This window comes from Notechis scutatus, chromosome 4 (genome assembly GCF_049901735.1).
Source record: "Notechis scutatus isolate UNSWTSFEM ecotype Mainland chromosome 4, rNotScu1.2, whole genome shotgun sequence".
NCBI lineage: Eukaryota > Metazoa > Chordata > Lepidosauria > Squamata > Elapidae > Notechis > Notechis scutatus.
In genome coordinates, this window is record NC_142012.1 from 25,090,909 (window position 1) to 25,113,691 (window position 22,783).

General features: G+C 38.0%; 1 protein-coding gene across 1 annotated transcript in view; it reads left to right on the top strand.

Moving 5' to 3' along the window:
• ENPEP (glutamyl aminopeptidase) overlaps positions 1–20,941 on the top strand; it is a 47,664-nt gene extending 26,723 nt beyond the window's left edge. The window contains exons 9-20 of the mRNA XM_026668691.2: positions 723–788; positions 1,333–1,484; positions 2,261–2,340; positions 6,281–6,420; positions 6,532–6,587; positions 7,808–7,958; positions 10,490–10,563; positions 13,322–13,423; positions 13,531–13,701; positions 14,801–14,941; positions 16,317–16,398; positions 18,364–20,941. Coding sequence (XP_026524476.2) covers positions 723–788; positions 1,333–1,484; positions 2,261–2,340; positions 6,281–6,420; positions 6,532–6,587; positions 7,808–7,958; positions 10,490–10,563; positions 13,322–13,423; positions 13,531–13,701; positions 14,801–14,941; positions 16,317–16,398; positions 18,364–18,507 — 1,359 coding nt within the window. The 3' untranslated portion in view covers positions 18,508–20,941. The remainder of the gene's footprint in view (positions 1–722; positions 789–1,332; positions 1,485–2,260; positions 2,341–6,280; positions 6,421–6,531; positions 6,588–7,807; positions 7,959–10,489; positions 10,564–13,321; positions 13,424–13,530; positions 13,702–14,800; positions 14,942–16,316; positions 16,399–18,363) is intronic.
• The last annotated feature ends 1,842 nt before the right edge of the window (positions 20,942–22,783 follow it).

The following is a 22,783-nucleotide window of genomic DNA, read 5'->3' on the forward strand; positions in this document are numbered from 1 at the left end:
TTGTTTGTTTGTTTGTTTGTTTGTTTGTTTGTTTTTGTCAATCAATTATAAGATAACAGGTATAAGTATAAACATAGTTATGAATACATGAAATGGATACTTATAAGAAAAATAAAAAGAAACAATAGGACAGGGATGGTAGGCACGTTGGTGCGCTTATGCACACCCCTTACAGACCTCTTAGGAAAGGGGTGAGGTCAATAGTAGACAGTCTAAGGTTAAAGTTTTGGGGTTTGCGGAAGAAACCAGGTAGAGTATTCCAAACATTGACCACTCTGTTGCTAAAGTCATATTTCCTGCAATCAAGTTTGATGCAGTTTACCTTGAGTTTGTATCTATTGTGTGCTCTTGTATTGTTATGGTTGAAGCTGAAGTATTCATTGACAGGTAGGACTTGCAGCCCTCTGGATCTTCTTGGGTGTTTAGTGGGATGTGATGAATTGCCCTGGAGCTTTAAAATCAGAACTGGATTTTTTTAGAAAACAAATGAGCACTGGAGACTTATTTGGCTGCCTTTGTGGTGTGCTTTATTTGTGTAGAGTGTACTTGTATAGAATTTGTATGCTGCACCAAGCCATGTACCATGATCAAAGAGTGATCTGGAGAATGACAAGTTAAAGAAAGATGTTCTTATAGCAATCACTATAACGTTGTAAATATTATGGTAAATGCTAATGTTTAGAATTTGTAACCTTATGCAATCACTTTCTCTTCTCCCACAGAAATACCTAACAGACCATTATTTTAAAAATGCAAAAACAGACGATTTCTGGAAAGCAATGGAAGAGGTATGTTCTCTTTCTCTCCAGTAAGTCTATACTTTTCACTAACAGCATCTGAGCTTGCATCAGGGAAGAAATAATAATTTAGCATTAATCATGCTTTTTATGTTGTTGTGATGGCACAATTAGGAAAAGACAAGAAGAGCACAAATAAATTAAACAAGTATGAATTAATGAGTCTAATAGCAATTTGCAACTGCCAAATTTATCTGGCTAGATTTGTAAAGTAAAGAAACTGAAATAGCAAAGCAAGACTCAGAGAAAAAGTACCAAAGATTGAACCTCAATTATGTTGTATCCATTATGTTGTGGTACTAACCAAATACAAAGTTTGATTGGAAGACCAAATGATTATCTTAAAAATATGCTGAGAAGCCAATCAAAGGCAACAAAATGTGCATTAGCACAAGATATGCCACTACAACTCCAGCTACAATTTAATATCCATTGCAAATAAATGAACTGCTCAAAACCCTCCTGGAAAATTGATATCATCTCTACTTTTGGTATTGAAGACTCTCCCAGCATGACCATCTATTGTTGTTTTTAGGTAAGTGGGAAGCCTGTCAAAGAAGTGATGGACACATGGACCAGGCAGATGGGTTATCCTGTGCTGAACGTTAATTCAAGCTCAACAGTCACACAGCAACGTTTTCTATTGGATCCCAAAGCAGATCCCTCCAAGCCATCTTCTCAATTGAGGTATCTTCTGTCTAACAGTTTGATATGATATTGCTAGACTGGGAAAGTTTGTTTTCTCAATGGTCTTCACCAAGTTCTTCTCACATAGATAATTGATATTATAATAAAATAGTAAAATGAGCCATGGTGGTGCAGTGATTAGAATGCTGTACTACAGAGTACTTCTGCTGACTACCGGCTGACTGCAATTTGGCAGGTCAAATGTCATCAGGCTCAAGGTTGACTCAGCCTTCCATCTTTCCGAGGTGGGTAAAATGAGGACCCAGATTGTTGGGGGCAATATGCTGACACTGTAAAAAAAACAGGGGCTGTGTGAAGCACTGTGAAGTGTCCCAAACATGCTTTTTCAAGAGGCAACTGGACTTTCTGTTTTTTCTTTGAAGATGTTTTGTTTCTCATCCAAGAAGCTTCTTCAGCTCTGGAACTGTTGCTAATTTCTATAGCTGAGCAAGTATAGAATACAGGTAGTCCTCGACTTACAACCACAATTGAGCCCAAAATTTCTGTTGCTTAGCGAGATGGCTGTTAAATGACGTTTGCCCCATTTATGACTTTTCTGGCCACAGTTGTTAAGTGAATCACTACAATTGTTAATAACATGATTGTAAAGTGAATCTGGCTTCCTCTTTGAGTGTGGTTGGCAGAAGGTTACAAAAAGTGATCACTTGACTCCAGGACACTACAACTGTCATAAATATGAATCAGTTGCCAAGCGTCCAAATTTTGATCATTATAAAAATTCTTTAAAAAAATATGTCTCCTTTCTGAATTTTCAGTTACAAGTGGAATATTCCAGTGAAATGGGAAGCAGGGAATACATCAAGTATAACATTCTACAATAAATCAGAATCAGCAGGTAATCAAAACTAACGGAGGGTAACTATCCACAAAGTAAAATTTTTCTTAAATCACATCCATGGAGGGCTGATACCAAAGTGGTTTGACATTGCTTTCCTCTGAATTGTTTTCTCGAGTTCCGGTCTCTCCTTCGTGATGTCCCATTTAGGTATAACCAGGCCAAATCCAACTTGGTTTCCAAGCCTAGAAAAATCAGAGTAAGTGGCATTAACTTGATAGGAGTTTTTTTTTTTTTTTTTGAAAGAGCAAGGTTGCCCAAGAAAATGCACCACTTGAATTACGAAGAAGAAAGATTGTTCTTTTCACTGTTCCTTCTCAGGTGACAGCAAATGTCACAACTCTACAGCCTTTAAAAATATTTGACTGAAAATTTTTGAGATATAATTGATAACTGTCTATGCAGTCAGATACCCTATCCATCTCTCAATGAATTGCTTTGCAATATATAGGATAACCAGTTAAGGCGACAAATCACTCCAAAATTCAAAAGACCAGGGACTCCCCTTAGGCATAATGAAGGATTGTAGAAGGTAGTCACTATAATCATTGTCCATGCTGGCCTGTAGACTCAGTTGGCTGCTTCATAATTCTTGGTAGAGTTGACCATTTCTTACATGTCTTAATAATGTCGTGTGCCTTATATAGGACTTGTTATGTGTCTAGTTTGAAATTTTCAGTGAATACAGAACAACACAACTGTCCTGAATATGGAATACAGAATTTAGCAGTCATGCTAGTCTCCAAACAGTACTAGAAATACTACACAGATTAATCATTTATTTATGGACGGATGACAAAGCTCAGCTTATAATCCTTAAGATTCTGTATGGCTTGGATCTATGCTACTTTGCTGCTTGTTGTTAATAATTATTCTTTCTACAACAAGATTATGTGAGAAAAGTCACCTTATAAGGATGTCTGGCCCTGTAAGATATAGGGCTTCAGTCCTCTGGGTTACACAACCAATTTCTTGCTTTGGGGCGTTGCTGCTATAACTATTGATCTTCCATGAAGCGCCTTGTTTAATTTCCCCCCCACCCTTAATTACGGTCTTTGATACTGCCTATTCTTAGTACAGAAGTACTTTTTTATTAAAAAAAATAAAATGATCAAACACAAAACATACTGCCTGTTCTTAGTACAGAAGTACTTTTTTATTAAAATAAAATAAAACGATCAAACACAAAACATATTTATACTTCAAATATTAACACCATTGTCTCTTTAGAAAGGGAAAGGGAGAGATGGGCTTGATAAAACAGATACTTCCAAAATGCTTAAATGCGGAGGAGGAGGAGACGTTACAAAACAATATGCATATTCCAGTGACACCACAAGATGGCGCTGATCTGCTACAAACGGCTAGTTTCATACTCCGCTCAATCTTGCACTGTTCCAAATTCAACATGGAAAAATAAAGTCATGTTTATCAACTTTATTCAAAATATATAGCTGGGAAACATATATACTAATCCACACATACATCAGAATTGTTTAATACAGATTTCCTGTGTAATATTTTTACCTATTTCTGCAGAAACAAATTGAATTTTGATGAAAAGTCCTTTCCTTTCCTTCATCTTTCTGCTGTCTGTCTGTCTTGAAATTATATGCATGCCCTACTCACAAGTGCCTCCTGGTAGTTACAACAATCATCAATTCAATTCAATCAATCAATTAATCAGAATAGAGCTGAAAGGGACATTGGAGGTCTTCTAGTCCAACCCCCTGCTCAAGCAGGAGATCCTATGTCATTTCATACAAGTGACTGTCCAGTCTCTTCTTAAAAACCTCCAGTGTTGAAGCACCCACAACTTCTGAAGGCCAGCTGTTCCACTGGTTAATTGTCCTCACTGTTAGGAAGTTGCTCCTTAATTCCAGGTTGCTTCTCTCCTTGATTAGTTGCCATCCATTGTTTCTTGTCTTGCCTTCTGGTCCTCTGGAAAATAGGTTGACACCCTTTTCTTTATGGCAGCCCCTCAAATACTGGAATACTGCTATCATGTCTCCCCTAGTCCTTTTCTTTAGACTGGCCATACCCAATTCCTGCAAACATTCTCTACTATTTTTTCCCTGTTCAGATGAAGCAGCTTCTTTTTTTCTCTTTATTCTTAAGGATTCAAATCCTCCTAAATATAGCAAAGAGAGAGTATTTTGGGGCATGTAAGTGACAGGAAAAAAAATACCTCCCTCAATGCTGATTCTGCTTAACATGGAAAATGTGTATTCCCAGTTTGACAAGCTAGGAATGCAGGCTGGCATAACAACATGCTTATAGTGTCCATTTATCTCTTTATAGCTGTTTCAGAAACCCTACTCTAAAAAAATATTTATTGCTTTTACTGTTTGATTTTATCTGTGGTTCTGACTTTGTTTTTGCAGGGAATGTGAGGGGAAAAAGGGCACAATTGTTTTCCTGACTATTTGATGGTCACAATTGTTTTCATGTCTGTGGTCACAGAGTGGAAAAATAACAACTATTACTCACACCCTAAACTGGTTAGGTCAACTCTATCCACTCAAATGCCTCTCTGATGCAGGGAAAGAAGGAACCATCTTTACTTGCATTCTATGCAATGTGAAAAGTGCAAGTCAGGAAAAACCGCTTAGACTAGGTGGTTGCACCCCATTTCTCCATCACTGTGTTGAATGGTTTGGGGTAGAATTCTGTTCCCTTCCCCTGATAGAATATAGTCCACCCTGTCTGTGTGTATGCATGGGCTCAAAATATAATATGATTTTTAGTCCAATTTGGCCGCTGCAGGAGGTGTTGCAAAATAATCCCTGATTTTTGGCCACGAAGATGGCTAATCTGAAAATGAGAAATTACTGATGTACCACCATATTGATTTGTGGATGAATTACATACTTTCTAACTTAAAGTGAATGCATTCTGGTTGTTATTCTTTGTTTTAATAAACCACACCATGGTCAAATTACATACTACCTACCCTATGAACTTAGCAGGCAACCATTTTCTTTTTTTAAATGTCTGTCATATAATATCAGTTTACCTGCACTTCAATAATCAGCAAAATTAAATCATTTTCTTTCCAGCCACATTTTAGGGTAATTCAACATGCTATTCAATGACTAAACAGTGATGACTCAACTTGTACAACATGCAAAAAACATGGGCTGAATTCTCATAAAGAACAATAGCTATCAAAGGCTTCTTTTGGTTTAGGCTAGTAGATTGTGTGAACCCAGTCTTCTTAGTCTAAAGAAAGGACTCTTCCTTCACACTGTTTGAATGCTCTACACCAGGGGTATCAAGCTTGTGGCCCACAGGCCGGATGCGTCACACACTGGCCATGGCCACGCCTGGTTTAGCGAAGGGGGAAAAAGTCACGATCCGTCACATGATGATACCACAATGACGCGGGTTTGACACCCCTGCTCTACACAGTAAAGATGGAGTAGGGTTGGAGGTAACTGCATTGCAGTTCTGCTGAAAAAAAAATGTTAGAGGACAAACAATAACTAGATGTGGTTTCTAATTCTGTGAAAACTCCCATAAATCTCTACAATTCAGTTGATCAGCTGCCCACATCCAGAGACTCAAAATAGATGAGATGTGAAATGAACCTTGTAGAGGCTGAATAAGTAGGGGCTTGTAATAATTAGACACATTGCAAGCGGATTTTAGCTTTTTCACTTTTGCTGAGATCCTGGTGAGAATTATAGAAGATTTTACTGTTTCCTCCTGTTTCTTGGAAAGAAAGTGGTGAAGTCAGCAAAAATGTTAAACTCCTCCTAATAATTCTCTCTGGATATATATATCTCTCTCTGCATTTTAAAAAATAGTCCTTTTAAATAAAGTCAATGTTGTATCAGTTTTGGCTTTTCCTAAAGTTTGTCTTTTGGGAAGATATTTTATACCACTGTAACACATTTATAACTTATTCCCTACTTTTTTGTTGTTGATACCACCACAGGAATTACTATTCTACGACCCAGTGATCTTCCTCCCAATTCTTTCTTGAAAATAAACAAGAATCATGTTGGTTTTTATCGTGTAAATTATGAACCCCAAGTCTGGCGTGATTTAGCTGATATTATGATGAAAGACTACCAGGTCAGTCTGCTGAAATTAATCGTTGGTTCAGTTTTGGAGATGATGATTCACTATATTTTATTTGTATCCATCTGATGTCAACTACTTCTTCTTTTTTCTCTCCACTCTTAGAATTTTAGTCTAGCTGATCGTGCTGGTTTTATAGATGATGCTTTTGCATTGGCCAGGTAGGTCTCGTAATTAAATTAATGAAACACACAGTTTGTTTGATGCTATATTAAAAGTTAGCTAATTAACAGAATATTACCTCAAGAACCATATGTGAACTGACACCTGCAAATACAGTATATTACAATTCATCTTCTTGTTGCTAAGGTTGCAATCCTGTGCACATTTACTTTGTGGTAATATCCAGTGGACACGGAGGAACTTACTACAGAGTAATTACAAATGTCCTTTCATTCCTTCATTTATTCTCTCACTGTCATACTTAATTCCCAAGCTTTTTTTTTTTTGAGAAAACAGACACCATTATTTATTGTTGGATTTTGCAGTATAGATACTCCATGAATTTTAGAATCAGTGAATCTGGAAAGTAAGTACTTACTGAGGTTGAATTTGGAATACTATTATTAGTCAGATCTTCAAAATTTTGTGCCGCTGCTCTCTGTACAAACATACCAAAATGTATAGTACATACTGTAAGCTACATGTGACTTTATTCTTATTGCAGAACTCTTAATCTATTTTATATAAATTGATGAATGGATCATCAAACACTATGTACTGGCTTATGGATCACCTGAACACAGCCTCATGGTGGCAGCTTTACCCCTGCCTCTGTGACTATGGGATGAAATATGGGATAGAAAGATTAATATCATTTACTATTCTGTCTTATGATTCACTTGCTGAATATAAAGACAGATAGAATAACTGTACAAATTCTTCCATACAAAGTTTTTTTTTATTATATTAGGTATCCTCAAGGTGACTCACAGTTATGTCGAGATGCATCTAAGGTCCAATTCTTTGCATAGTTGAATTGTGGTGTAGAAAGATAATAAGGTCTCAACCCCATGATGATTGAAGCAGTCACATGGTAATAGATTCAGGCAAGAGTGAGGGAGCCTCCCCCAACCCAACAAGGGTCAATTTAGTGACCAATCAGGATTGCACATGTGACCACATGACATGGACTACATTTCCCAGGATTCCTTAACTATATTTACCATGATGCATTCCTTTAAGGGGACAGGTGTCAAATCCTAGCTAACTATCCCAAATCCCATTAACTCTAAACTGTCTGGACAGCACATGGATAGAATAACAACTAACGAATAACAACAACAATAACTAAATAACTAATTAATAAATAAGTGACAGTCCATCGGATTTAATTCCTAAGAGGTTTCTTCATTTTCCTTGCTCTTCATTTCCCCCTTAGAGCTGGACTTCTCAAGTATGCTGATGCATTAAATCTTACAAAATATCTGGTAGACGAGAAAGAATATATACCATGGCAAAGGGCTGTAGTAGCAGTATCCTATATTGGACACATGATTGAAGATGATAAGACACTCTATCCCAAATTTCAGGTAAAGTTCCTGTGAAATTGAATATACCATGAAAACAACAATAGTCCTCACATTAATTTGTCTTCTGCGGTAATGCTGAAGAACTGACTTCATCAATATGGAGTCGTGGGTTTTTGTTTTTTGTTTTTTGAAGTCTTACTGCATTTCTGAAATCAAGTGTGGGCTGCTGGGGGGTTGCAGAGATTTGGGAGAGCCCCTAGCTAAGATTCCGTGCAGTTTAAATCCCACTCTTGGCTGGCCTCACCCACCCACCCTGTCCCCTCCAGGAGTACCCACGTGGCCCGTTTTGGATACAGGTAAGTGCAGGGCATGCACAGAGGCTCTAGGAGGCCGAAAATGGGCCCGTTTCCAGCTTCCAGAGTCTCCAGAGCCCGGGGAAGGTGAAAACAGCCTCTTCCTGGAGGCTCGAAGAAAGCTTCCAGAGTCCGGGGAGGGCAAAAATGCCCACCACCACCATGGTGCAGGAGGCCGACTAGGCCACACCCACCATGGTCATGCCCACCCAGCAATCGGGCAGAGAACCCTTTGCTAAAAATTTTGAAGTCCACCCCTGTCTGAAATGTATATTACAAGTTAAATAAAGTGTCACGCTATGGAGGGTTCCTGTTCAGAAGGTCTATCTGTCCCAAATTTATCAAATTTTAGAAGTGTTTGTGGTACTTATACCAATCTAGACATTCCTTCTAAACCCATCAGGTTTTCTCTCTTATGAACGGAGGGTGTAATTATGGAGTGTGGATACTTGACATGTGAAAGGCAGGGAAGCAAGATTACCTTTATGTTGCCTGTGTGTCAGTCTCACTCTCCCCCACTATCACTTCTATAAGCCCCACAGGGGAAAAAAAAAAAAAAAAGACTCGTACGATACCACATCAAAGTCACAAAAGCAGCATGTAAGCTTTTCAGTTCTGAAGCGTTTTGGAGAACTCTTCCTCAGCAGGAAAAAGGAGGAAGAGGACTTGCTTTCTTTTTGAACTATGTGCCTCCATGTAGATATAATCTGGGGCAAAGCAGGGACAGGTGGCCAGTGAATAAATTGGTTTGTATCAAGGAATTTCAAATTTGCATTGATATTTCTACAAAGGCTCTCTGAAATGGGTGATATCAGGGGTGGGTTTCTACCGGTTCTGTCCACCTCTGTAGAACTGGTTGCTCTGAAGAGCAGCAGACATAGAACCAGTTGTATGTCTGCTGATGTTTTTGTCCACCTGCCCACCTGGGCTCTTACCTGATCTTTATTTCCTGATTTTTCAACTTCAGCTGACAAACAAGGCACAGCTGTGGTTAAAAAAGCAGGAAACGAGGGCTGTTTCAAAGGCTGCTTCTCTGCACGCAGCGTACTGATGACGATTTACAGGCATGCAGTTTGCAGCATGCAAGGAAGCACATCATAAATCATTGAACCTCGTAAATCCCGAACCGAACCGGTAGTTAACCCTGTCATATTCCACCCCTGGGTGATATTGATAGAAATGGAGAAATAGGAGGGTAGGATCTCCCATTTTTAAAAATAAATAAATAAATTCATGGCCTTGATATTTGAAAGCATAAATAGAAAGAAGATACACAACTGAACTAGGAATAATTTTACAGGAGAGAGAAGAGGGAGGGAAGAATGACTGGGAGGGAGGGAAGGGGAGGAAGGAAGGAAGGATATTTTCTTGAAAATATAAAAACCTAAGCTGGTTTGTGGAGAATATAAAAACGTGTATGCTATTCTGTAATTTTAGACTTAAGAATGAGTTAATTACTTAAGTTTTGGAATTCTAGAAAGTTGCCTTTTCTATGATGCTAGGGTCATTCCCACATATAAATAACCAGTTGTTAGAGAGATTTAATATTACATCCTCTCAAGGAAACAGCAATCTGATTTCATTGGAACAATGTTGTTTACCCAACAGAATGCAGACATTTGTGACAATAGTAGCGGAGTTGAAACGCATGCAGTGGGAAGGCTATCTGGCTAGACACAATGACAGTAGGATAAACAATAACCTACTTTGCTTCCTGACGCCTGGCCTCTTCTAGTGACTTTCCAGTCCCTGTCAAAAGTCCACTTACTGCAAAGTCTCTAGTTTTATGGCCTCGGATTAGCCCATAAAAGAACCTTATTTTAACTGTACTCATTCTCATCTATTCAAAATAATGTTCTTTTTGATGAACTGCCATAGTGATAACAGAAACTCATCCATTTCAACCATAATCAAATTCCTACCATAATATTTAATATACTGTAGAGGAGGGCTCTCCAACCTTGGCAACTTTAAGACTTATGGACTTCCACTCTCAGAATTCCTCAGCTTTGCTGGCTGAGGAATTCTGGGGGTTGAAATCCACAAGTTGCCAAGTTTGGAAATTCCTGCTGTAGAGAATACTAATGTTGATAGTAGAGAAATCAAAATCAACTGTTTATTGCTGATGTTCTGCTTAATGCTGATGACTTCAAGATGTTTCCTGAATACAATTAGACTATTTAAATCTGATTAATATGTAGAGATTCCAACATGAACCATTATTGCTTCTGTTTTCAGAGGTTTTTTGGAAGCCTGGTGAAGCCCATTGCAAGTGAACTGAAATGGGAGACTGATGAGGACCATATCAAGAGGTGAAGCATTTGTTTCTACTGCCTTATATGCAAACTTGCTTTGGAGCATTGTATGTTGCGTGTTATCTTTCAAATGGCCCTTAGATGTCCCGCTCCACTGATGTTTATCAGCCCTTCCTTTATTTGTAGGATCAAAGTTACAGACAAATGAAATCTTGTTCATAATGAGATTTAATCATCTTATTTATGTTAGAGGAAGACAGCCACCCTTGTTAGTTGTTAAACAGACAAAAAAAAACCCCTAAACAGCTGTACTAATCAGCTTTTTAATCTGCATTTGCATGAGACAGAGAGAAAGAATGTGAGTTGGGGGGAAGGTTTAAAGATAGTCTTAAAGCTTAGTGCTTCCAGATAAGGAGTACTATGTTTTTAAAATATGAGACACTACCCTGTCCTGTTTGGACACTGTTTCTTTCATTGATAATTTCCTTGTGTTTTCTAGTCTTGCTTCCACATCTTTTCACTGTAAAAAGAGTGTAGCACAATTGGTGTAACTGTACAATTCTCTTTGACTGATAGTTCTATCAACCTTTCCCCAATTTCATCATGAATATTGACCCAAAACCTGTCTCCCATAGTGTTTGATCCACCCTAGGACAATATGATAGGGCATGCAATAATCTAACATTTCTCTAGAAGGAATATGATGCAATAATCAAATCAGTATCCTCCAGTGTCAAAAGTTCCTTTACGTGGTAAACATTTTGTTCATTTTCCAAAGTATCTGCATGATCAGATGAATCACACAGCAAATATTGGATTGTTTTCAAGCTTTCCATTGACAGCATAGCGTGTGTCTATTGGCTTCTGCTCCCATTTCTTTCTCCTCTTGACCTTCATATGCCTAGCAAGAGATCTGTAACTGGGATCTGGCTTTTTGTTTACTTGAATAGTAGAACTCTCAGTATGAGCTTGCTTTATTCAGGTCCTGGACTGTATAAGCTGGTTTATTTACAGGTAGTCCTTGACTTACAACAGTTCCTTTAGTGACTGTTCAAAGTTACAACAGCACTGAAAAAAGTGACTTGGGAGCATTTTTCAAACTTATAACCTTGCAGCATCTTCAGGGTCAGATGATTTACATTTGGATGCTTGATAACTGACTCATATTTATGACAGTTGCAGTGTCCTGGGATCTCCTTTTGAGACCTTCTGACAAGCAAAGCCCATGGGGAAGCCAGATTCACTTAACAACCATGTTACTAACTTAACAACTGCAGCGATTCACTTAACAGACATGGCAGGAAAAGTCATAAAATGGGGCAAAGCTCACAACAAATTTCTCAGCAACATGAATGTTGGGCTCAGTTGTGGCGGTCAGTCAAGAGCTACCTGTATATTCAATCTAATTTGAATATACCTTCCCTTTTAGAACTCCTGTAGAACAAATAATTAGCTTGAATGCCTGAAAAAAAGCTTTTCTAAGTACTGTATAAAATATCTAGAGCAGGGGTGTCAAACTTGATTTCACTGAGGGCTGTGTGAGGGTCGTGTTTGACCTTGAGGGGCTGGGGTGGGCGTGGCCAGGGTGGTCATGGCCAGCTTGATGTCACTCGTGTCAGGGGTGCCTGTGGTGGTTGAAGAACTCTGCCAGTGAAAACGGGCTCCCAATCTCTGTTTTCGACTGGGATGGCCTCCTGCAACCCCTGCCAGAGAAAACAGAGGCTCTCCCAAGTTCTATTTTTTGCTGGCAGAGGGCTGCAGAAGGCCGTCCCAGCCAAAAACAGAGATTGGGAGCCCGTTTTCGCTGGCAGTGGCATTGCAGGCCAGTCCTTTGCTGTTTGCAGGGCAGCCCCACGGGCCAGATCTAAGCACCCCTTAGGCCAGAGGTCTCCAAACTTGTCAACTTTAAGATTTGTGGACTTCAACTCCCAGAATTCTGGGAGTTGAAGTCCACAAGTCTTACAGTTGCCAAGTTTGGGGACCCCTGCCTTAGGCCTTGAGTTTGACACCCCTGATCTAGAGGAACAAAGACTATGTGGCGGGGGGTTCCACCCTCATACAACAGTTCCTATCTTATACTCTACCCCTGCTTTTCAGACCCTATTTCTCATTTTTAGAAATGGATTGCCATGTGTCCTATATAATACTGCTGTTTGAGGGTTGAATGTGTGTAGATTTAATATGTTTTCGTATATATAATTTAATACTGCGGAAAAAAACAATTACTACCAATGTGTCTCCAATCGAGTACCTATATACTGCACGAGTCAAAAAGAGGGCTGTGAAAATATTTACAGACCCCTCACATCCCGGACATAAACTGTTTCAACTTCTTCCCTCAAAACGACGCTATAGAGCACTGCACACCAGAACAACTAGACACTAGGACAGTTTTTTCCCGAAAGCCATCACTCTGCTAAACAAATAATTCCCTCAATACTGTTCAACTATTACAAAGTCTGCACTACTATTACTGTTAATCTTCTCATCACTCCTTATCACTCATCCCCTCCCGCTTGTGGATGTATGACTGTAACTTTGTCGCTTGTATCCTTACAGTTTATATTGACTGTTTCCTAGTATGATTTGATTGCTTATTGTACCCTATGACTATCATTAAGTGTTGTACCTGATGATTCTTGATTCTTGACAAATGTATCTTTCCTTTTATGTACACTGAGAGCATTTGCACCAAGACAAATTCCTTGTGTGTCCAATCACACTTGGCCAATAAAGAATTCTACTCTATTCTATACATAAACTATAGCATATTTCAAGCAAATAAAACATAGTTTTCCTTTGTCCTTTTCTCCAGCCTCCTTCGTACAACTGTTTTGGAATTTGCATGCAATATGGATGACCCAGAAGCTTTGGGGAATGCCTCTTCAAAGTTTAAGATTTGGATGACTGGATCAAGGTGACTATTCATACTTACAGAATGTGCAGATGCAGATGGTGTGCCTAAGCAAAGTGGCATGGAAGATAGGCCTCTTTCACTAACAGTATCATTCTCTTCTGTGTTAGACTAGATGTAAATATCCGTCTCCTGGTGTACCGTTTTGGGATGCAGCAATCAGGTGACGAACAAGCCTGGAATTATATGTTTCAGAAGTACACAACTGCAACATTAGCTCAAGAAAAGGAGAAACTTCTCTATGGCCTGGCATCAGTGAAAAACATAACTCTGCTGAACAGGTTTATTTAAATTATCTTTAACTTTCTATATTAGAAGTATTCATTTTCTGTTCTTAAACAACAACAAAAGGATTGGTGGGGGAACACGAAGCAGAGGTTCTGAGCATTCTTAGTAGGCATAAAAGTTTAGCAAGAAGAAAGTGATTCTTAAAAGAATCTGTGATTAATTTCCCAATAGATATAATGCAAAAATCCTTTTACCAATGTTTTTACACTGGGGGCATGGGTTATGGTTTCATATACACAGGGTTGCCTAAAGCAGTAGTTTTGAACTACTGTGTTTTGTTGCCTGTGAACTAAGTTCCATGAAATTGATCAGGGGATTCTTTAATCGACAAGCAAAATAATGGGAACCTTCCCCAAAGCACCATAAGCACCATAATCTTGCAAACTGGAACTGAAAGAGAGTGCTAGCTGTCAGCCTTGGAAGCCATATTTTATTTGGAAGCTTTGAGGTTGCCACATTTAGTGCCTGGGAATTTGGCAGGGGGGAATTTCATAGAGAATAGAAGATTAGACTCAACAACATTCTTTCTCAGAAGTCAAGGACATGTTATCCTGCACCTGGAGAGGAGTGCCTGGAGGAATGTCTCCAGTTGGGACGACGTTTGATTGGGCCATATGAGGGACTGGTGGGTGGAGGGGATGGATCTTTGAATTTCTTTTTGGAAGGGAAAACTGGGAAATCTCAGATTTGGGTTTTCCCAGATGTGCCAATATAACAACTCTAATAAAATGGAACTTTGAGGAAATGCTTGTCTCAGAGTTTATTGGGTTGGAGTTCATTTGTTGGAATGCTGATACTGTTTTGTTCAAACAACCAAGAGGCACAAGTGAATTAAGACAGTGCCTGAATCATAGCCAATGCCATATTTAATTCAGAAATCTATCAGGCAGGTCTAGTCTAAAGCTTCTATCCTAGTCAACATGCTCCTTTCATCTTTGTTGACTGATGTCTGGAAGAATTCCGAAGTTTGTTTGTTTGTTTTAAGTTTCTTACTTCATGTAAATTAGGTTGAGAAAAGCAGTTTAAATCTCATTTTCTATGCAATCCTAATGAAGTGCTAATCATTAGATGTAATTACTTGTTTGTTTCTAGATTCTTAAATTGCATCAAGAATACAACTCTCATAAGAAGTCAAGATGTGTTCACTGTCTTGAGATACATCTCCTTTAATAGTTATGGCAAAACCATGGCTTGGGATTGGGTACGGCTCAACTGGGAATATTTGGTCAAACGGTAAGTACTGTTCACTCTCTTTTGGAATCCACCTTGATTTTGGTTGGGAAAAAAAAACCTAAACAGAAGGATATCAAAGTTTAACATCTCCATGTGCCATCAAAGCTGGAAGATAAATTCCCTCCATTTTATTGTTTTTTGTTTTATGAAAACAGCACACCTTTAGGTTGTTATTTGCACAAATAATGTTTATACAGAACTTTCTCAAGACATTTGGTGCCTCTTCTCGCATCACATAATTAAGAAACAATGTAGATCAGAGATCTCCAACTTGGCAACTTTAAGACTTGTGGACGTCAACTCACATAGCTGGCTGGAGAATTCTGGGAGTTGAAGTCCACAAGTCTTAAAATTGCCAAGTTTGGGGATCCTGATGTAGATGAAGCTGAAAGAGTATTGAATCTCCAAGGCCTGATATTTGTGGTGACCCATGCTGGAACAGAAAACTGAAGAAGTCCAGAGGTCATATGTCCCCTATTCACATTCTGGGTTTTAAAAAATGTGCTTATATCTATGATTGGAATAGCCTCTGGACTCTCCTACTCTGATAGTCTATGGAAATGTAAAAGGTGAATTAAAACAAAGGACAGAAAAGGTCGATCAAAGCAAGAACAAGCCAGAGTATTTTCTCTTGTGGCAGCAAATTGTTGGAGGAAATTGTTGGCTGCATCCCAGGTTCTAGCTTGAAGGAGACTCTTCCATTGCTCTTATGGAAATACGATGCCCCTGCCAATCATATATTTTCTCCAATTTTGAGGCTGGACACAAGGTCTTCTGGAACGCCCTGCAGTAGGTTATGGAACTCAAGGGAGGCTTGTTTAATAGCAGGTTCTGTCCAATCAACTCAAAGAGTAAGCATGACATTATTTTGCTTACAGATTGCTCTGGGGAAGGAAGCAATTTCAATTTCCTACATAGCCATGAACACGGCAATGGGAAATTAACGTGTCTACTTCCTGCAGTATAGAGGATCCCAATTAGGTTTAGTCCCTGAAGTGGCCATTAAGCTGAGAGACGATGATATGAGGATGATTCTGTTTCCACTAAGTGTTTTGTCTTGAAAACCAATATGTAGTAGCCATCACATTTTGCCTGCATAAATAAGGATGTACAAAGAGTCGTGGTGGGCGCAGTGGTTAGAATGCAGTATTGCAGGTTAATTTTGCCAAATGCCAGCAGTTCAATTCAGTTCAATTTCAACTGTCTCAAGCTTGATTCCATCCTTCCAAGGTCAGATAAAATGAGGACCCAGATTGTTGGGGGCAATATGCTGACTCTGTAAACCACTTAGAGAGGGCTGTAAAGCATTATGAAGCATATATATAAGTCTAAGTGCTATTGCTATTGCCAAATATGAATATGTTCTTTTTCACAGATACACTCTTAATGATAGAAATCTTGGCCGCCTAATATCAAGAATATCAGGGACATTTAACACAGAGCTCCAGCTTTGGCAGGTAAGACACAATGTGGTTATCTACTGCTCAGCTGTCCAATTTTCTAGATATGAAAAATGCCAAGGTGCTATTTCCCATTCCTCTTCTAGATGCATCTATTTAATAAGATGGACGTTGATAGAGAAGAGGGGTTTCTTGATTGTGGCACAGGCAACCCATAAAAGTTTGCTGAGTTCTGATGTTATAGTCTTCAGGGCCTGTATATTCTCCTGACTCTTCAAAATAAAATTGGGCAGGTATATAAGCGTTAAATAGAATGATAAAACCAGAACAAGAACTTGGTAATGGAAATCTAAAAGGAATATTGCTCCTATCATTTTTTGATGGCAAACAAAATACTGAAATACATACAGCAGTACTTTTCAGCTCATAGCTAGCACAGAAGGCCACTGTTTCCCCAAAGGACTGCCTGAGCAATAGAAGCCAATCAACTCTAACTCCCCACCTCCACCAAACATAACAAAGTAAAATAAAACAATAACAAATCAAGGGAAAAATTTAATATCCAGCCACAAGCTTTCAAGTCTGTTACAACCCTCAAAAGTTAATAAAAAAGAAAAAAGAAAGAATTTGTAGTCCTTGCTGGCAATAAAGTTTCCTAATCCATCCTAAATGTATTTATTTGCAGGACTTATATGGCCACCTAGCTCATGTGTAACTTTTGTTTGTTTTCCCCATTTGTCAGAGGGGGTCTTGTTCTTTTCTACTCTTTCTAGTTTTCCTGTAAATAGTCTCTATGAAAGTTGTATGACTCAGTTTAAGGTTGGAAGCAATTTAGAATGAAGTCGTACATGGAAACAAAAGTTGGACCTGTACATACCGCAGTACTAGCACAATCCAAACCAAGCAACTCATTAGCTGTTCTTAAGAAAGAAAAGAAATATGGGAAGTTATAACCAAGAATGTTTACAGAATACATAGTTAGTCCTTCCCTAATAATGTCACATGAAATGTGTCACCAATGATCTAAACTGGAATAGTCTGTGAATAGTCTATCTGCTCTGAAACATTTCCTGGTTGAGAAATATTATCCTTTTTTTTAAAGTAGGAATGTTAGCAACTAAGTAACTCTTTTTTTAAAAAAATCAGAACAAAATATTAATTGTAGAAAAGCTAGACCACTACAAGGGGATGAGTCCTGTCAAATTTAGAAATCAATTTCAAGGACTTTTAAGTTTTGCTACTTTTTAAAAAAAGCTTTAGGTTGTATAAGATCCTTGTTTTAGGGGAGAGTGATTTTGCAGGAAAATGGCACTTCCATGAAGAATATCTTTGGACAATTTAAAGCAGCCAGATAGCAGAGGAGTTAATGATGGTAACATTTGATAATGCACACCTTTTGCATCTGATGTTCAAAATCATCAGTATCTAAAAGATTGGCTCATTGGTCTTTTCCTATCAGCTAGTTAAGACAACACATCAAACGTTGTCAAACAATGTGTAAGGGTGAAAGTCTAGTAAAAATCAGATGGTGCGAATGATAAAACAGAAGCTGTCTTTGGCTTCAAGAATTCTTCAGATTTCTGCTGATAGGATGACATGAGTCACTTGAACCAGAATGATTGGAAGGGTGACTTTGAGTAGAGGCTGTAGATGTTGGTCACTAAATTCGGTCTCCTCCTTCTCCCCACCTTGGTATTTCTTTCAACCAGTAAATTTTACCTCTAAATTGTTTGCTCTATGTCATGTAAATTATAATCTGTTTTGAATTATTCTGATCTACTTCAGAATTTAGGCTCCATTCCAAACCCAATGCATAGTGTTAAACTAGATGCATAACAACCCAACCAGGTATAACCAAGCTCAAAGCCTATTTACAAAATATATTTGATAATTAAGTATTGACTTGTAGATCTATGAAAAATTCTGCAAACTGGAGATACACGAAACTGTTTGATCTGTCAAACAATGAGAAACCCGTTCTATCTCTGTCATTAATATTTGCACATGTTTTATCTCCTTAAGATGGAAAATTTCTTTGAGAGATATCCTGATGCTGGAGCAGGAGAAGCATCAAGAAAACAAGCTTTGGAAACTACAAAGAGCAACATTGAATGGCTAAAACAATACCGAGATGACATAGCAACCTGGCTTGAAAATGCAAAGTAGCCGAACTTTATATAATTATGTCTTGGTCCTAATGAAAATTCTTAGGATTTTTTTTTAAATCTCACCAACATGGTAATTTTCAGAAATACTACATTTAGATTTTGACAGATCTGGCAACTTTGAAATACCTTAATTTATTGAAATATATATTGAAAATAGCTAGCTAGTCATTCTTAAATGTTCCTATAAATGTTTCTAATCTCTTAGAACATTTGTTCACATTTTAATTGAACAAAATGTAAAATTATCATTTTCACAAATTATAGGATCTCCATTACCTTTACCAGTATTACTGCTGTTTGTACTTAACCACATATTGGCCACTCTGAAAAAGAATATTTTATACAAAAATATTTATTATTCCATGTGTTCAGGAGGCCCTTCCAAATAAAACTTCATAGAATCCATTCCAAAGGGAGGGATTTGCCTCTATTCAGAAAAAAAAAAACCCTAGATAATATGTATATATTCTGTTAGAAAATAAAAGCACAATCCAATGGAGGATCCAGGGAGGACAGGAGAAATCACAAAATGTTGAGAGACCGACAGACTAAAGTTATTATTCGAAAGTGACTGAGAAACCCATAGCTTTGATAAAGATTATATCTATGGCAGGAGGAAAATGCATATTCAGAAAGTTCAGGTAAAGAATCTTTGGTAGCAGGCCTGATCTAAGAAGTCTCATCTTGAACCCTGAAAAGCTGTTATCGCTCAACAGAGAAGTGTTTGGCCTTGTCCTATAGCATCAGCCTGTATTTTTTTTATATATTTTTTTAATGTCCAGCTCTCACCTCCATATTATCATAATCTTATAGGCAAACACTAAGATCTCTCACACATTTGGACAATCTTGAATAGTTTCAGCCATTTGATTGTGGATTTTAACAATGAAAAAGGCTATGATAAAATTTTATAAACAAATAATTTAATCTTTCTGAAATGGGCACGATATAAAGTAGCTGAGCACAGCTGAGAAAAACAGCTAGAAATTAATTAGTCCGAAATCAAGGCACACGTCTGACACCAAACAGTCATCCAGCGGAGCAAATTAAGACCTTGAAATATCTGGATATTGTTTTCCATGCGACAGGCAACCATAAATCCCATGCCTGCTTTAAGTCCCATTATGTCAACTTAAATGTACACAAACAGCATCAACTTTACAATCTTTCCACTTCTCCAAAGGAACTCAAATATATCTGCAGCAATTCAAGTTTTCTCAGCTAAGATCTGAGACCAGCGTCTCTTTGGAGTTCAGTTGGGCAACTACAGGTTATTTCTTTCTCTTGAAAGACTTCAATTCTAGCTTCTGAGTGGGGTATTTTGCCGTGAAGCTGGCCTACTTAAAATAGAAAACTTGTGGGTCAAACTTGCTTCCCCCCCCCCGCTGATTTGGCCCCTTTAATCATGACTTTCACTTTTCCTGGTGCCAGACAATACTCAATTGCAGTCCTATGGCTTGACCTGGGCAACTTTCACCCTGAAAGGCTGTGAACATGCATTAGCCGATCTTAAACAATGGGCCATTGAATCAGAACTGCAATCAGATTCATCAGTTCTACATGGAAAAATATTTTTGACCTACAATATTCTGCATATTTTCTCTGACCAGTTAGATACCTAAGCTTCATAATGGTTCCAAAATTTAGAAAGGCTTATCCTTGATTAAATGTAATGCCCTTCTCTTAAGACCTATTACTGAAGAAAGATCTAAAGCATCCTTTTGTGTCCCATCCTTTTTGGTGGAGGAATAGTTGAGGCAATGGAACATGTTATTTTATATTGTCCTCTCTATGCAGGAATTATTTCCATTCTTCACTAAACACCCTGGTTGTTCTATCATTCTTAAGTTGTTACTACCTGATCAATCTGATTTTACTTCACTGACCACAGCCAAGAATTGCTCTATAGCCATGATGGCGAACCTATGGCACGGGTGCCACAGGTGGCACGCAGAGCCCTCTCTGCAAGCACTCGAGCCATCGCCCCAGCTTAGCTCCACCATGTATGCGTGCGCACCTCCCACTGGCCAACTGATTTTCAGGTCTCTGCTGTGCATGCACGGGTTGTGGGTCGCATGAGGGAGATGCCTCCCGCGCCCCATTTTTACTCCAAGGAGGCCTACTAGACCCAAAATCGGGCAAGGGGGGGTCACACATGCATGCATGGGGGGAGTCGCATGCGCATTATGGGTGCATTGCATTATGGATGCAAGCATGCGCACATGATGTCACGTGCACATTTTTGGCACATGACAACAAAAAGGTTAGCCATCACTGCTCTATAGTTTGTACAGTACACTGTAATTATCTCCTTTCTTCTTTTGAATATTTTTGAATGTTATGCCTTCCTCTTTTACTTTAATTGTGATTTTTTTTGTTTTATTCGCTGTTCTGTGACACTGATTGATAATAAATATTGATTGATAATTTAATCAGAAGTTTTGATGCTTTTAGATAAGTAAGGTAATACACCTGAGGGTTGTATTTCCAGTCCCTGAAATAATCAGTTGTGTAGCAAAACTATCAGCCTCACAAGACAGATCAGACCAGAAAAAAAACAGCTACGCAAGAAGATTAGAATTATACTTCACTGAGTAAGATTTTGTAACAGATGAAATTAAAAAAAAGGTACGATTTTACAGTAAAGGCCCATCATATTTAATAATAGAAGCCTGATTGTTCCTGAACTCCCCTCCTCCTTATGGCCAACGAATTGGGGAGAAGCTTTCCTGAGTTGCTTCCAAATATCACCTTGCTTTCCAAGACTTAAATAATGTTTCAGCCCCCTTTGCTTGTGTATCAGTTCTTGCATATTTCTGTCAAAGTCATCTCTGTTATTCTACTTAAGTAGACTAGTCTGAATCATTGTAATGTAGCTTGATGTCTGCAGATGTAGGAGGATAATCTGGCCACACACACACATTCACATACACACAAATCTCAAAATTTGTTTATCTCTTCTAAATAGAGTTTTAGGTTGTACAGCTAAGTTTTTCCATTCTATTCATTACATCACACTGAATCATGGAAAAAGGATGGGCTTAATCGCCTGCAGTGGTTCATTTTGCATGGCTTCAAGTGCTCACTGGTACCTAGAATCAATATGGGGAATATGTAGGTATGAATACGTCTGCAAATTTGAACTTGCTCAGTTTATTAGTTACCCAGTTTTAAATTTAATTCATCTTATGTTTTCATTTTGTTTGCAATTCTCTGTAAAAACCTGCCTCAAATTTTATGCAGTTTTGGGCAATTATTCTTCTAAGATACATAATTTTGTGCGCACTTTTTTGCAATATAGAGATAAATACAATCTTCACAAATGTAGGAACACACATTTTTGTAATTTTAATAAGCATCCGTACTATTGCATATATTTCTGCCCTACGCTCGTATTTTGTATACATGTTTTTGCTTTGGGAAATCACAATGTCAAAAACCTGAGAATATCAAAATGTATTTTGATAAATATTTAAAGGTAGACATAATACAAAGAAAAATTGTATTTATTCCTACTTTTTATTCCACACTTGCTGAAAGAACAAACATATTAAGTAGTTGTAATATTACAAATCAAAATAGTAAATTACATTCATACCGTTGCAAGTATGCAAGCTTACATTTTATCATTATGTATTAACAGCAGCCTCTATTGGTAAAGAAGAGTCATTGCAAAGAATTAACATTTTAAGCTGCCTTATTGTTTAATGCATAGGAACATTTGGCACATATTGGGGGACATGACATTCTTGATATTGTGGACCACACTTAAAAAATGAGCACAGTTCTGAAAAATACAAAAATATTAATGGCGTATATTGTGCATTTCAGCGTCACATGAAAAATACAATTTGATTTTTAATGTTGAAAGGAACCCTGGGTGCTACATAAAAGATTTTTTTGGGGGGGGGAGGAAAATAGCCTTGAGATTATAAATTACAAAGCCTTGTTTTAAATAAACACTGCCCAACTATCTTTTATTCTTCACAGTATTATGGTATTTACTATAGTTTCATTTTGCTGTCCTAACTTTCATTTCAGAAGACCATTACCACAGGCTAATTTTATTTATTAGCATTTTCTCCCCGAGTAATAAAAACTGAAAACAATATACAATATAATCCAGTGTTTGCTGTTTAGAAGATTCAGCTTTCTTTTGTGATTGATTTTAAATTTTCCATTATGGAGCCAATCTTTGACAAAGAGAGACAAAAACTATTTTGGGGTTTTTCAAGGTTCTGTAACAGAGGTGCTCCAAGTGATCCTTAATTTTG